The 14,003-nt window shown below is 39.7% G+C and overlaps 1 protein-coding gene across 4 annotated transcripts in view; it reads left to right on the plus strand.

Annotated features, from left to right (window-relative positions):
• The window catches only part of AK5 (adenylate kinase 5), a 262,841-nt gene that overhangs the window by 191,268 nt on the left and 57,570 nt on the right, over positions 1–14,003 (plus strand). For 3 of the 4 annotated variants that reach the window (XM_045477913.1, XM_045477911.1, XM_045477914.1), the window contains exon 10: positions 718–762. The exons of the other annotated variant lie outside the window; for it this stretch is intronic. In XM_045477913.1, coding sequence (XP_045333869.1) covers positions 718–762 — 45 coding nt within the window. The remainder of the gene's footprint in view (positions 1–717; positions 763–14,003) is intronic. 4 annotated transcript variants of the gene reach the window in all.

Genomic DNA, 14,003 nt, shown 5'->3' on the forward strand with positions numbered 1-14,003 from the left:
TATTTAAGTGTTGAATCACTAAATTCTACACCTGAAACTAATGTTAAACTGTATGTTAACTAACAGGAATTTAAATAAAAACTTGGAGAAAAAATAAAGTAGTGGTTCCCAAAATTCAATCCTCACTCTCACCATCTCTGGGATTTTTGTTTCATCTCTATATCACCTATGCTAGATATTATTGACTTAATATTTTTCTCTAAATTGACTCACTATTATTATTTAAATAGATTTATTTTAGAAGGAAATTTTATATTACTACCTTAAACGGAAAATAGTATTATTTTCTGTAAATAGGAACTGTATTTAAAATATTATCTTCCAGACTCCCCATTTGTGCTTTAACCCCTCTTTATTAAAAGAGATCAGCAAATGTTAAGAAAAATGTAAAATAACACAAAACTGAGATACTTAAGAACGTTTTAAAATAATTTTAAAAATTATCTTTCTTTGTAAGTCATGCTATTTAATGGCTTATCAGTTTTGCCACCAAAAATTGATAGTTTGTGTTAAAATGAAATTATGTTACCAGGGTCTGGGAATAAGGTTGAAATGGTCATTGGTGCCTATAATTTATGACCTATTAACACATTTACTGAACTTAAGGCTTCTTATCAAATAAAGCTACAAGATTTTGGTTTTTACACAACATAAGTAAAACCAGTGTTTCAAAACAGTTTTTACTTGCCAGTAACTTAAATTATTCTTACTTTAAAGGTTTCATGGAAGATTTGAGAAAGTGTAAAATTATTTTCATGATTGGTGAGTAACAGCTCTCAAGTTTTCTAATGCAGTTGCTAATAAACAACTTGGTAGAGAAAAAAACTGTTCATTTCTTATTCTGCTTTGAATTCTGCCCCTTTTTCAGTTAGGAAATACCCTCGAGGCTTCTGGATTGTTGCTTTCATTTATGCAATTTTATATTGTTTTTGGCTTTGTATCCTTACAGAATAGACAAAGTAAGACTCTAAGGAATGTCAGACTCCTGATTTTAGTTCCTCAGTAATAAAATACCTTATAATCCCATGAGTATGAAGAAGTCATATGCTAAAATCTAGCACATACATTTTCTGTTTGAACAATGAGCCACTGCTCACTAAACGAAATATATCAGCAACCACATATTCAAATATATTTCAGTAACCATACCCTGCATTCCGTTTAGCTAATGGTAAGAAAATCTCATTTATTTTATGCCTCATACTGTGAACGTCGTTGGTAAATTAATTGTGGGATAAAATTCACCAGCATTTTCTAAGCACATACTGTGTTCCAGTTCATCTCACTTAATCCTTCCACAATCCTATAGGTTGGTGGTCTATCTCTATTACATATCTGTTATACAGATAAGGACACTGAGACTCAGAAAGGTAAAGGGACTGGTCCAAGCTCACATAGCTAATGAGTGTGAGAACCAGCTATTCAGTTTTCTCCATGGAAATCAATGGGACTATTTGAGCAACAGTTATAATTGCCCAGAATAGCACCAAATATTGTCAAAGCACCTCCCAAAAGCTAGTACTTTTCCCTCTAAGTATTCAAGTCTTTAGAAAAGTTAATACACCTACCTTTTCATTTAAAAAAAAAATTTATATTCATATTCATAAATAATGAAAAGGCCCACACATCTTCGATGGGTAGGAAAAAGAATGGTTATCGGCACCCAAGAAATATAATCATATAAAGTTAGAATCTTGCACCCTAAAGTTGGAATGTTTCCTTGGAAATCTCTCACTAAGTCTCCCTCATTGTCAGATAAGGAAACTGAGTCCCAGAGGATTTAAGAGGTTTGATTAAGGTCATTCAACCAACTGGTGGCAGAGAGGAGACTAGGGCAGCAGTTTCCCGTCCCAGGGCTCGCCCCATTCCACCACACAGTTGTGTGGGTTGTTACCCTGGACTGTCTCCCTCATTCAGTCCTCCATCCCATACATACTGAGGCCTAGACCCATTCTGGGCAGTGAGGGATCACAGAGCTTCCATCCTAGGTGAAAAGAAGAACTAATCGACTTATTATCACAAACTTAAGGAGACAGAACAGCCTGGATTGAGTGTCTGGGGTAGAAGTGGGTGATCAGAGTGATCAGGCAAGGCTTTCCTACAGAAGTGATATTTAAGCAGGGAACTGAAGGAGGAGAGCGGGCAACGCAACCGAAGGGATTAACAGAGGTGAGAGGAGGAGGAAGTGCGTGTCTTAAGCAGTGAGAATTCTTGAGCCCAACCTGAGTTCTGTTTCTGACCTGCTTGCCTCTTGTTGACCTTAACCATGGGAACTGGATGAACTCTTGCCACACTTTTTACATTCTTTTCAAAAAGTAAAAGTAAATTATTTCTACTCCTTACTGAAGAGAAACTCATCCTCCTAATAGCAAAGAAAATTCCCCTTTCCACATAAACTTTAATCACTTTTCTCGCCATCAAGGCCATACACAATGAATTATATTCAGCTTTTATCTTAGGGGCCAAATTAGGAAGAGGAGAGACTCTTAACCCTGATGTTCAGTATCCAAAGAATGAGCCTTTATTATCACATAGAAATCTGTGTCTTTAATAATGTGATCCAAAAACAGCTTCTAAAAATAGTACAGCATGTTTTGTGATTGTTGTTATTTTCTCTGGCAATAATATTATTCCAGAGTTACCAGTGGTTTAGCACTTGCAATTAAATTTCGAAATATATTTTCAAATATCACTTCTATCTGTCTAGGTATAACTAAAGACCTTGGCTTACCTAAGTCCTGTGCCCTTCAGAAAATCAAATAGCACAATATAAAATCTTTGGCATCATGCAAAGCTTGAAATCCCCAAGCGTCCACAGACTGCAGTCTAAAAACTGCTGCTCTGAATAAAGGTTTTTCTTATATTAATCAACTCTCCCATATTTTATCTTACTGGTCAGTTACTATTCTATTAAAGACTTCAGGTTACTGTTTAGGCAGTAGAAGGTGCAAAAACCACTGTGGTATGAGGAAAAATAATTGTTCTTCTAGGGCATTTAGGACTCTGCTTGAAAATTAAGTCTTTAGTTCTAAACACTTCCTTGACAGATGGCAGAGTGGTATTTGGGGGCTGTATTATTGCAGGTCAATTTGAAGCTCGTAAAAATACTCAGGATGTCATAGACACACCCATAACAGTTTTGATGAGTCTTAATAAACAAGAGTCCATTGGTTTCAGTGAAATAAGTGTGGTATTCCCTATATGAGATGAGATTGAATTTTTCACTTTTCAAATTATTGTCTTGACATCTACCAAGACAAGTGGGATTGAAATATTAGCCAAAAACCAGGTTGACAACTTTGCTGTTAGTCTGCAGATAAAAATTAATATTCCTAAAGCACTGCTCCTCTGCTTTAAAGTATCCTAGTTCCTTTTTGTCTATAGAGAGGTCCAAATTCTTCAGACTGACCTTCAAAGCTTTCTCCCCACTGGCCTCAATGTGCCTTCCCATCTCCCACTCCAACCTCATGTGAGTCTGTGGCTCCAACCCCACTTCCCTTGCTTTTGCCAGTCCTGTCACTTGAAATGTCTTCTCCCCCAGTTAATCATGCCCCAAGGTCAGGTTTAACTTGTAGCCCTGTGACATCTCTAATCACCACCTTCTTCCTGTGTGCTCCTCCATCGTGTGTGTCTGCATCACTCATTTAGATACCCTGTAATGATTTAGGAAAACAAATATTTGTTGGAATAATGAATTCTTTAAGAACCAGTGTGGCCAGTTTCCATAACAACTGAAATAGCAGTTGGAATTCTTGGACTGGAACTGACAGGCAGGTTGCTGCTGCTGCTGTAGCTGTTGCTGGCAGGACAGTTTTCAGGTTAATTATGAGCCTAATCGACGCCCTGACTCCATTGTAGCTGCTACCCTCTCACCCAAAACAAGCAACACCAACTTCCCCCACCTCTGAGCAATTTCATATTCATTTGCAAAATAGTTTTCAGTCGGGGCAGTTAATAGCACCGACCGCCATCTGAGTGGAAAACATATTCAGGGAACGTGTACTGTCTGGACCAAAAGGAAAAGTGGCAAGGATGGATCTACTTAGCCCTTTGAATGTTGTGTGAATATTACCTTTGTTCATGAGGAAGACAGCTCAGTAGCTGTTCATAAAGAAATACCTTCCACAGGATAGATAAGGGATCTCACAGGATCAGGCCAGTGATCAGAAGGATTGAAAAAGGTTCGATGGACTTTGGTAGTTCACACACAAGACATAAAAACCATGCCAATGTACATTATGTACAAGACTGGGGCTCATTCATTGCTGAAAACGGAAAGTTCGTTGGATAATATAAAAATATCCCTTAAAGAGCCTCATTATGTCCCACTAACAGGCTCCTACAGTTTTCACAACCTTTTTGGTACATTTTTTTCCTCCCTCTCTCTCTCTCTCTCTTTTTATTTTTTTTTAATCTCTTGATCATTATCTTGCTATTATCCAATCTATCTTGGCCTCCTTTTCCCTTCTGTGCTTTTCATAGCCTGCCTATGCCCAAAATGTGTCATAACCTGAATTCCCATTAATCCCTATCCAAAGCCTTGGTAGAAGTGCTTCAATTTGGAAAATCATCTGATTTTACAGGCGAGATGTGATACTAATGGCATAATGGTCAAGACATCATTCTGTGGCTTTAACTTTCAGGATGTCGAGGACACAGATGGCTTTGTGTACCTTAGCATTAGTACTGACAAACTGCTTTTCAAGTAGTAAGCTTTGGGAGGTACTTTTATGATATTCAGTGTTATTTTGTGTATTTTTAACCTTGTGCAAACTAGTCCTCTTTATGTCCTTATGGAAAACTGTAGAAATGAGAATTTTTGCTTAAAACTCAATATTTTAATGCCCTGCCATTATTTCACTATAGCTCTGATGTCATTTCATTGTTGCCGTGTTATCAAAGAATTTTGAATTAATTTAATCTTTAGAAAATACTTGGACCCCAGATGAAACATGTTTCATATTGATGCACATATTTGGTTAAATTAAAACTGAAAAGCAAAACTGATTGTTTTAACTTGATGCAGCTGTAAGAGAAGCCAGCATTCATTGAGCACTTAACACACACTAGGCACTGTACAAATAAATGTTATCTTATTTAATGATTGTACCCTGTATGGGGTATGGATTATCACCATCCTGACATTGCAGGTAAGATGCTAGAAAGGTAAATAATATACTAATAAGTGATGGATCTGGGGCTTGAAATGTTGGGTTTTATCACTGGCAACAAATGCTGCCAATTGCTGTCCTTGAGGTGACAGGCTGATTTTATTTCTTTTCAAGAAAATGTCTGCCAGGGCACCTGGGTGGCTCAGTTGAGTAGGCATCCGACTTCGGCTCAGGTCATGATCTCACAATTTGTGAGTTCGAGCCCTGCATGGGGCTCTGTGCTGACAGCTCAGAGCCTGGAACCTGTTTCAGATTCTGTGTCTCCCTCTCTCTCTCTCCCTTGCCCACTTGTACTCTGTCTCTCTCAAAAATAAATAAACATTAAGAAGAAGAAGAAGAAGAAGAAGAAGAAGAAGAAAGTGTCTGCCATATACTCAAGTGTGAAAACCCATAGTTTATCTGCTAGCCCATCTTCCAGAAGATAAAAAATGGTTTTTAGCTTAAAAAGCAACTAGTTAAGCAACTCAAACAATCATAATGTTTTTCCTCAAGAAAACCATTAACCTACGTGTGCTAAAGTGCCTTGTGTAAACTTCACACAAAATATTAAAATGACATGTACTTAAGGGCTGAAATTAAATGAGTCTTTTATACTGCTTCATCAAGGACATTTTTAGGTAACACTGGCATTTTCTTCCTTTTACTTTACTGTGAGTTCATGGTGATGAATATAGATCTAGTAGAATTGAATGCAGCTGTCTTGATGCATGCTGTGGTTTTGTAACAATTGCTTCTGTACCATTAGTGAAAAGCAATAGCCTGTAAGTGTTGTAATGGAAATAAGGGACTGTCCAAAATATACAAAAACACTAATTCAAAGAGATACATGCACCCCTATATTTATTGCAGCATTACTTACAATAGCCAAATTATGGAAGCAGCCCAAGTGTCCATCAATAGATGAATGAATAAAGAAGATGTGCTGTAGGGGCACCTAAGTGACACAGTTGGTTAAGCCTCTGGCTCTTGATTTTGGCTTAGGTCATGATCCCAGGGTCATGGGTTGAACCCCATGTCTGGCTCCATGCTGAGTGTGGAGCCTGCTTAAGATTCATTCTCTCTCTCTCTCTCTCTCTCTCTCTCTCTCTCTCTTTCTCTCTCTCTGCTTTGCCCCTCTCTCCCGCTCGAGCTCTCTCTCTTCTCTCTCTCTGATAAAAAATAAAAAAGAATAAGTTGTAGTGTATATACACTAGCACACACCATGGAATACTATTCAGACATAAAAAAGAATGAAATCTTGCTATTTGCAACAACGTGGTTGGAGCTAGAGAGTATTATGCTAAGCAAAATAAGTCAGAGAAAGACAAACACCATATGATTTCAGTCATCTGTGGAATTTAAGAAGCAAAACAAATGAGCAAATGAAAAGGGAGAGAGAGAGAGAAAGAAAGTGAGAGAGAGAGAGAGAGAGAGAGAGAGAGAGAGAGAGAGAGAGAGAGAGAGAGAAACCAAGAAACAGACTCTAACTATAGAGAACTGATGGTTACCAGAGGGGAGATGGGGGGGAGGAAGGGTGAAATAGGTGATGAGGATTAAGGAGGGCACTTGTTTGGATGAGCACCAGGTGTTGTATGGAAGTGTTTGAATCACTATATTGTACACCTGAAACTAATATAACACTGTATGTTCACTATACTTGAATTAAATTTTTAAAAAAAGAAAATGGAGGACCCCCCAACATCTGTGGACCACACTTTGAGAACCACCACCCTAGGACTAATTGAGGAAGGGGTTATGTTAAGCAGGTATATGAAACTATAGACTTCGCATTTGGAAAATGTTAGAGGAGAAAATAGTTTTTTGTGCCTTGTTTTTCACTGGTCCTTTCAAAAGCAAATAACCTCACAAATGTGAGCAAGGGGTCAGGGGTAAAGGGGTACATCTACTGAAAGTCCATTTCTCTGGGCTGCTGTAGGCCTGGAAAAATTCTGAATGTTTCTGGGTAGCCAGTGTATGAGGGATGCCTGAAAGGAAAGGCTGGGTGCTAGTCAGAGGTAGGCAAAGGAGAATGTATCAGGAGGACCCACAGGAGACTCCAAAGCAAGGCCTGGATGGAGGTGGAAAGGGTGACCTCCAGGATCAACAGCAGTGGACTGGAGGAAAGGTGAAGAAAACCCTCCAGGTGGGAGAATAGCCCTGACATTGGAGATTGAACTTTGAACTTGAGTTAGTCCCATCAGGTCACTATGACAAAATACCATAGTCGGGTGGCTTATAAACAACAGAAACTCATTTCTCACAGTTCTGGAGGCTGGGAAGCCCAAGACCAAGGCCCTGGCAGATTTGATGTCTGATGAAGTCCTGCATCCTGACTCATAGACAGCTATCTTTTGCTTGTAACCTCACATGGCAGAAGAGGTGAGGGAGCTCTCTGGGGCCTCTTTTAAAAGGCCACCAATCCTATTCATAAGGGTTCCACCCTTGTAATATAATCACCTTCCAAAGTCCCACCTCTTAATACCATCACATTGGGCCCTAGGATTTAACATAGATTTGGAGGGGACACCAACATTCAGTCTATAGCAGAAAATTGACTATCATGGTTATCAAAAATCATTAGATTAGATTAAGAAAACTCAGATGAGATTTGACTGAGTTTCTTAACTGAAACTCAGTTTCTAAACTGAGTAGTTTCTAAACTACTGAGTTTCTAAAATGAAAAAGGTAGCTAATCAGCTAGGCTGGGTTCACATAAAGAAATATGTTTCCATCTGACCACCAAGCCTGTGCTCTGCCCTAACTGAAACATCAGAGTTCTGCTCTGGACACAGACACATGATTGCCACAGCTCTTTCTCCCATGAGGGCATGCACTCTCCTGGCCTAAAACCTGTATTTTCAAAGTCCAGACCATTCAGGATGAGAGAGTAAAGGAAGAGAGACATTGGGCCACTTTCTAAGAGAGCCTCAAATGCATTTACAAACCAATGGGATATCTTTCTGATGTTGAAGAAATGTAGGCATTGTGTGCTAACAATGAACCTACTTTGTCATAGACTCTAAGTCTGAAGTTCTCTTTTGGCCAGCAAAAGAGCGGGATGCAGGAGGAAAAGCAAGAGATGGCTAATGCCTTGAAAAGATAAGAGGCCCAAATAAGGGTCCTTGCCCCATTTTTTATTAGGATCAGAAGGCTTAAAAACATGGCAATAGACATGCACAAAGAGACAATGAATCTGTGAACATTAACTTGTGGACATGAAGGAAAGGGAGTCTTGAAGATATTCAGGGTTAGGGGTTTGGGTTCATACAAAACAAAATATTGGTGCCAGGCAGTCGAGCAGAAGGTTGTTTACAGCAGACATGAGGCACCACCTCTGTTTATCTTAGCTAGCCTAGGGGATGAGACAGGTAAGACAAATAACCTGTTTATCTTAGCTAGCTTAGGGGATGAGACAGGTAGGAAATAACAAGGCACTTTTTCTTTTATTAATCATCTCCACTTTGGGCTGCTTCATCTGCAGCACAGGAGTCTATAGCCCAATTTACCTGTTTACCTAACTTGGTCCTTCCCTCCTGTGAAAGCAGCTTTCTGCTATAGTACTAAATTGGGGGTCACATCCACCCGGAATACCTAATCTTACTTATTTCATATACCTATGTATTGGGTGCCTTTGCACCTCCCTATTTTGTTTACCCAAACTCGAGTATGAACATCCTATGGCTTTGTACTTCTTTATACCTTGTTAACCCATTGGTGTAAGCCTGGGGGATTCTTAAGCTTATTCCTCACACTACTTAATTACATAAACCTTTTCACTACAAAAATGCTCTAAGTAATGTTGAACTGGAACAAAACATTTTCTTCATTTAACCAGACCAAACCTCTACAAAAGGCTTACTATGCTTAAAGAACTATGGGATTCAAAAAGACATTAAACAATCCTTGGAATACTGCATGACATGGCAGAAGCACAGGGATTTTTCCGTGTTTTTTTTTAAATGATTTCCTCAAGAAGGGAATGTTGCTGAGTCAATTCAGTCATCCAGACGGGCCAATTATTGCTAAACGGAAAAGTGCCCAAGTAAATGAGTTTTACCAAGGAAAAGTGTTTGGAGACCTCACACCATCATATACATCGTCTCCCTACCCATTTCTTGAAATCTTTTTGGAAGCACCATTAACTTACCAACAGAGTCACCTGGTGAAGACTGAGTTTCTCAACCTGTTCACTCAAAAGCACATCTCCAGGTCTGACTCACTGAAAGCTTCTTTTGCTTGTTCTGAGACCCACTAAGCATGACCAATGGTACAGACTTTAGAAGGACCCAGCACTGGAAATGAGAGACTACCCAAACCTTGTGTTTATATCTAACCTCTGTGTGCCCTTGGCCCAATCCCTTAGCCTCTCTGGATTTCTTTTAAAATGGCAAAATGATATTTGTTTTCTTTTCACCCCAAATTTGAGCAGCCAGTGAGTTGATACGTTGATAACTATTCTCTTAATTGGAAGCATGTGCAACAGAGACATAGCCCCAAGGAAGTGAAGTATGAAGGCAACTGAAAAAGTCAAAGTCTTCATCTTCTACCCCCAAAATATTTATTTTAATTACCTAATAATAGTATTAAAACTAACATATACTGGTCACTTACTATGTTCTAGGTACTGTGCTGCCTTTTTACATATTATCTTATTTATTTCTCACACCAATCACCAGTACTCATGTTTTTCCCCATTTTACAGATGAAGAAGTAGCAACTCAGAAGGTTAAGGAACTTCCCAAGGTTACACTGTTAAAAAATGGGACTCACACCCAGTTTCTCAGACTTCAAAGCCCACGATTTAAAAGTGTATACAGATATGTAGTAAGGAGAGAAGGTGGGAGTATTGTGGGTGGGGGAAGAGCTTGCCATAATTATTTGAATAAATGCCCCAATTTTCTATTTTACTTTGTTCTTGTATATCTAGCTATTGATGTCTGAAAGCAAAGACAAAATAATAAGACATCAAATGAATATTGGTGAAATAGTCCTCTGTGTGCCTCAGCATGTTTCTGCCAATTATTTGCAATTCCATAATAACTTCAAAACAGGAAACAATTTGAAGCCATAAAAGTATGTGAACCATTCTGAACACTGCCCCACCCACCCAAAGCACATCAATTTTGAAATACACACTGCATCTTTTACTAAGAAGGCATATCGTGGGTATCTTTTTTATGAGCATTACCAAAAGTATTTCAGAGAGCCAAGGGCAACAATGAGCAAGTGTTTGAGAATGTGATTCTGGATACATCTGAAGGAACCTAGTGCTTTTGAGATTTTCTTTGTGGGTTGGATAGAGTACCTGGACCACATATTGATCTCAAACAATGGCTTAGTTTAGAGGTAGAGGGAAAAAATAGCCTAGGCCAGGGGATCTACAGACTTCCAGGGGGCTGTATACAATTCCCTAATGATAAAAATATTCTCTCACTGCTATATTAAAATTTTCCATTAGCTATATACTCCTTTGGGTAATTTTCATTAATTCATTTGATTTTTATTGAGTTTCTGCTATATATCAGCAAAATGATGGGCCTCATCATACAAAGATGAAAGATGAGGCTCCCTAATCTCAAGGAGCTCATGTTGTAGGGAGGGAGCAAACAAACAGCACAGCTTGGTACAGTACATGCAGTGGCAGCAACATAAGTAATGGAAAGAAAGAATAAAGTGGGCATGCAGGGGTAAAAGGGGACATCAGAGCTGAGTCCTGAGAAAGAAAAGGAATTGGCCAAGTGGTAAGTGGAAAAAAAGTTGGAGTCCATGGCAAGGAGAGGGAACAAGCGTGCAAGAGAAAGCCTCAGAGGCGAGGGGGCAGGAAGTGGTGAGAGACAGAGCTGGAAACAGACTCAGGGTCCAGGGCATGAAAGGCTGAGAACACAAGGCTAACAAATATAAACTTCAGCCTGTAGCAATGGGGAGCTGTCAAGGCTTTTATTCTGTCACATGTCACCAAATTTGGATTTCAGAAAACACACTCTGGAAGCAATGAGAGGGAGCCTAGGCTGCAGTAGGGAGGCCAGCTAGGAGGTCAGATGGATGGTCATGCAGGTGAGGAACAAGGAATCAGTTGAAGTGGAAAAGAAGAAACAGATCCAAAAGGTCTTAGAAAATAGAATCAACAGGACGTAAAGATCCATTTTGTTCGGGCGAACAAGAAGAAAACTAGCATGACTCGGAAATGGCTAGTTCAGGGGCTCCTGGGTGGCTCAGTTGGTTAGGTGTCCAGCTTTGGCTCAGGCCATGATCTCAGGGCTCATGGGTTTGAGCCCTGTATCAGGCTCTGTGCTGACAGCTCAGAGCCTGGAGCCTGCTGCGAATTCTGTGTCTCCCTATCTTCTCTCTCTGCCCCTCGCGCGTGCTCTCTCTCTCTCTCTCTATCAAAAAATAAATGTTAAAAAAATTTTTTTAAAGAAGTGGCTAGTTTAGATGACCAGGTGAATGGAGGTGTCATTCAAGGATATAAGGAATGTGGAGAAGAAATGGGTTTTGAGAAAGTGATGAAATGTGTTCACACAGTTTAAGATAGAAATGCTAAAAAAAAAAAAAAAAAAGATTGAGATGCTAATGAGACATCCATCAGTTAACGTCATTAAACAAGAGGGTTTTGAAATCCAGTACCCAAAATAACAAGTTGTGGCTGTAGACACAGATGTAGAATTCACCAGGATATCAATGGCAGTGAAACCATGCATGTGCAAGGGATCAGCCAGGGAGCTTAGGGACAGTGAGCATGGAGGAAGGCTGAGACCAGGAGTCTGGGAAACACCTGTGCCAGAGCCAAAGGAGGAGAGAACAGCAAGAAAAGCAGAATATCAAGAGCAAATGGTGTCACAGAAAGCAAGGGAGGAGAGAGTTTCCATGTCGGAAAAGTTAAGTAAAAAGCAATGAGAATTGTCTGTTAGGTTTGGCAACCGCAGAATTACTGGTGACTTTGGTGAGAGCAGTTCCAGTGGAACAGAAAGTAGTAAAGCCAGCTGGCTGAGGGGCAAATGGGAGGTGAGGAAGTGAGGATACATTTAGACTATACTTGCGAGAAATTTGACTCTGAGAGAAAGCAAAGACTTAGGGCAGTAACTAAGGGAAAGGTCAAAAGTGGGTATGAGAGAGTCAAACATATTTGTATATATAGAGAGAGGCAGTAAACCATCTAGATAAGTGTGTGACCTACTTGAGTTCACATGCCAGCTCCACTCTGACCTTGGGCAACACTCTTACACCCACTCTTCCTCAGTTTTCTCACCTGTCATGTGAAAGTAATGATTTTATCTAGGTCATAGTGTTGATGTGAGAATGAAATGAGTTAACACATGTCACAGCGCTCCTAGTATATATTCAACAAGCATTAGCTATTACTACAACTATTATATGGTTAGTGAGGAGAGACAGCCAATAAAAAAGAGAGGATCCTGAGAAAGGAGGGGGGACAGCTAGGATAGGATCAGAAGTGCCTTGGAATGAGGAAAGGATACCTCCAGGATGGGGATGTATGACAGGTTAAAAGGTTGGGTGTTCATCTATCTGTTTCTGGTGTCACTTGTTAAAATTATACATTCCCTTAAGGGATTGACCTGTTATGCAGTGTTTTACCTGGAGCAACTGTGGTTGGCTGGGATCAAGACAAGTTGAAGTGGGAAAGTATCTCTTAGGCCTTGGGCTTACACCTGCCTTTTGACTGCCATTTCCTCTTGTAGACACCTTCTTGCAGTTGGTTACAACACAACACAGATTTTACTGTAGGATGCTGTATTTAGCCTTGAGGCATAAAGCAGAATAACAAGCCAGCGATTAAAGGGGCAGTAACTGTTTTGGCTTTTCCAAATGTAACATTCCCAAAGTATTTCCCTCTCATTTTTCTCTAGACTCGAGAACCAAGAGTCTCAGAGCATCTTTATAGTTGTAAATGAAACATATTTAAACCAACCATTAGGTGGTCATGGCAATGAAAGACTCTCCTCTTATAACTGAGTGGAGCTGTTTTGTGTTAACAGGACATAGTCCTGTGACCCAGTTGATTTTTTTTTCATATTGTCTGCGGCACTGCCTCTGAAGTCAGTGTTCCTCATGGTTCTACTTTGCTTTGAGGAATGCCTTCTACCAGAAAATGGATCACCATGTCAATGCCACACACCTGCCCATCCATGCCAGCCAAGTGACCTCAGTGTAAAGTGGAAGGAACTTATTTGGTCCAATTACATATTTCCCTGAATGGACTAACTCTTATAGTAAAAGCATGGAAAGCTGGCATGGACAGAGCCCCAAGTAGAACACAGTCTTATTTTTCTTGGAAACCCTCAACTTGGTCTGGGTGGACCCATTGAGGCAAGCTCTGAGACAGCCTCTCATTCCAACATTTGTTGTTGAGAGAGTAAGAGAATATTAAGAAGTGAGAAACCTGGCTGAGTCCAGCCAAAAGTCTCCTAGAGTCTACTCCTGGAGACCCCTTCCACTGACCACTTTCTTGAAGGCAGTGATGGCCATTGATTGGAGAATAGTTTTTACTAAATTTCCTAGAAGACAGAGACCATGCCCTTTCTTTTCTTTTTCTTTTTTTTTTTTTCTTCTTTCTATAGCACCTATCAGGATACCTGGCACTTAGTAGGCATTTGATACATATCTTTAGAAAAAATGAATGAATGGATTGAAATGGAATGGAAGATATAAAGACTTCGTTGTCAGAGAAGTAAATGTGTTAACTTGTCTTCTACCAATAACCATCTCAAAGTCATAAAGATAACAGCAGAGGGCTTGGCCATTTTTAAGAACCAACCATAACTAAAAGACTCTTCCTCTGGATGGGTCCTAAAAAATCAATATGGAGTCTTTATAATGTCTTCCTGGCCCTTTCCC

Source organism: Leopardus geoffroyi, chromosome C1, assembly GCF_018350155.1.
Source record: "Leopardus geoffroyi isolate Oge1 chromosome C1, O.geoffroyi_Oge1_pat1.0, whole genome shotgun sequence".
Lineage (NCBI taxonomy): Eukaryota > Metazoa > Chordata > Mammalia > Carnivora > Felidae > Leopardus > Leopardus geoffroyi.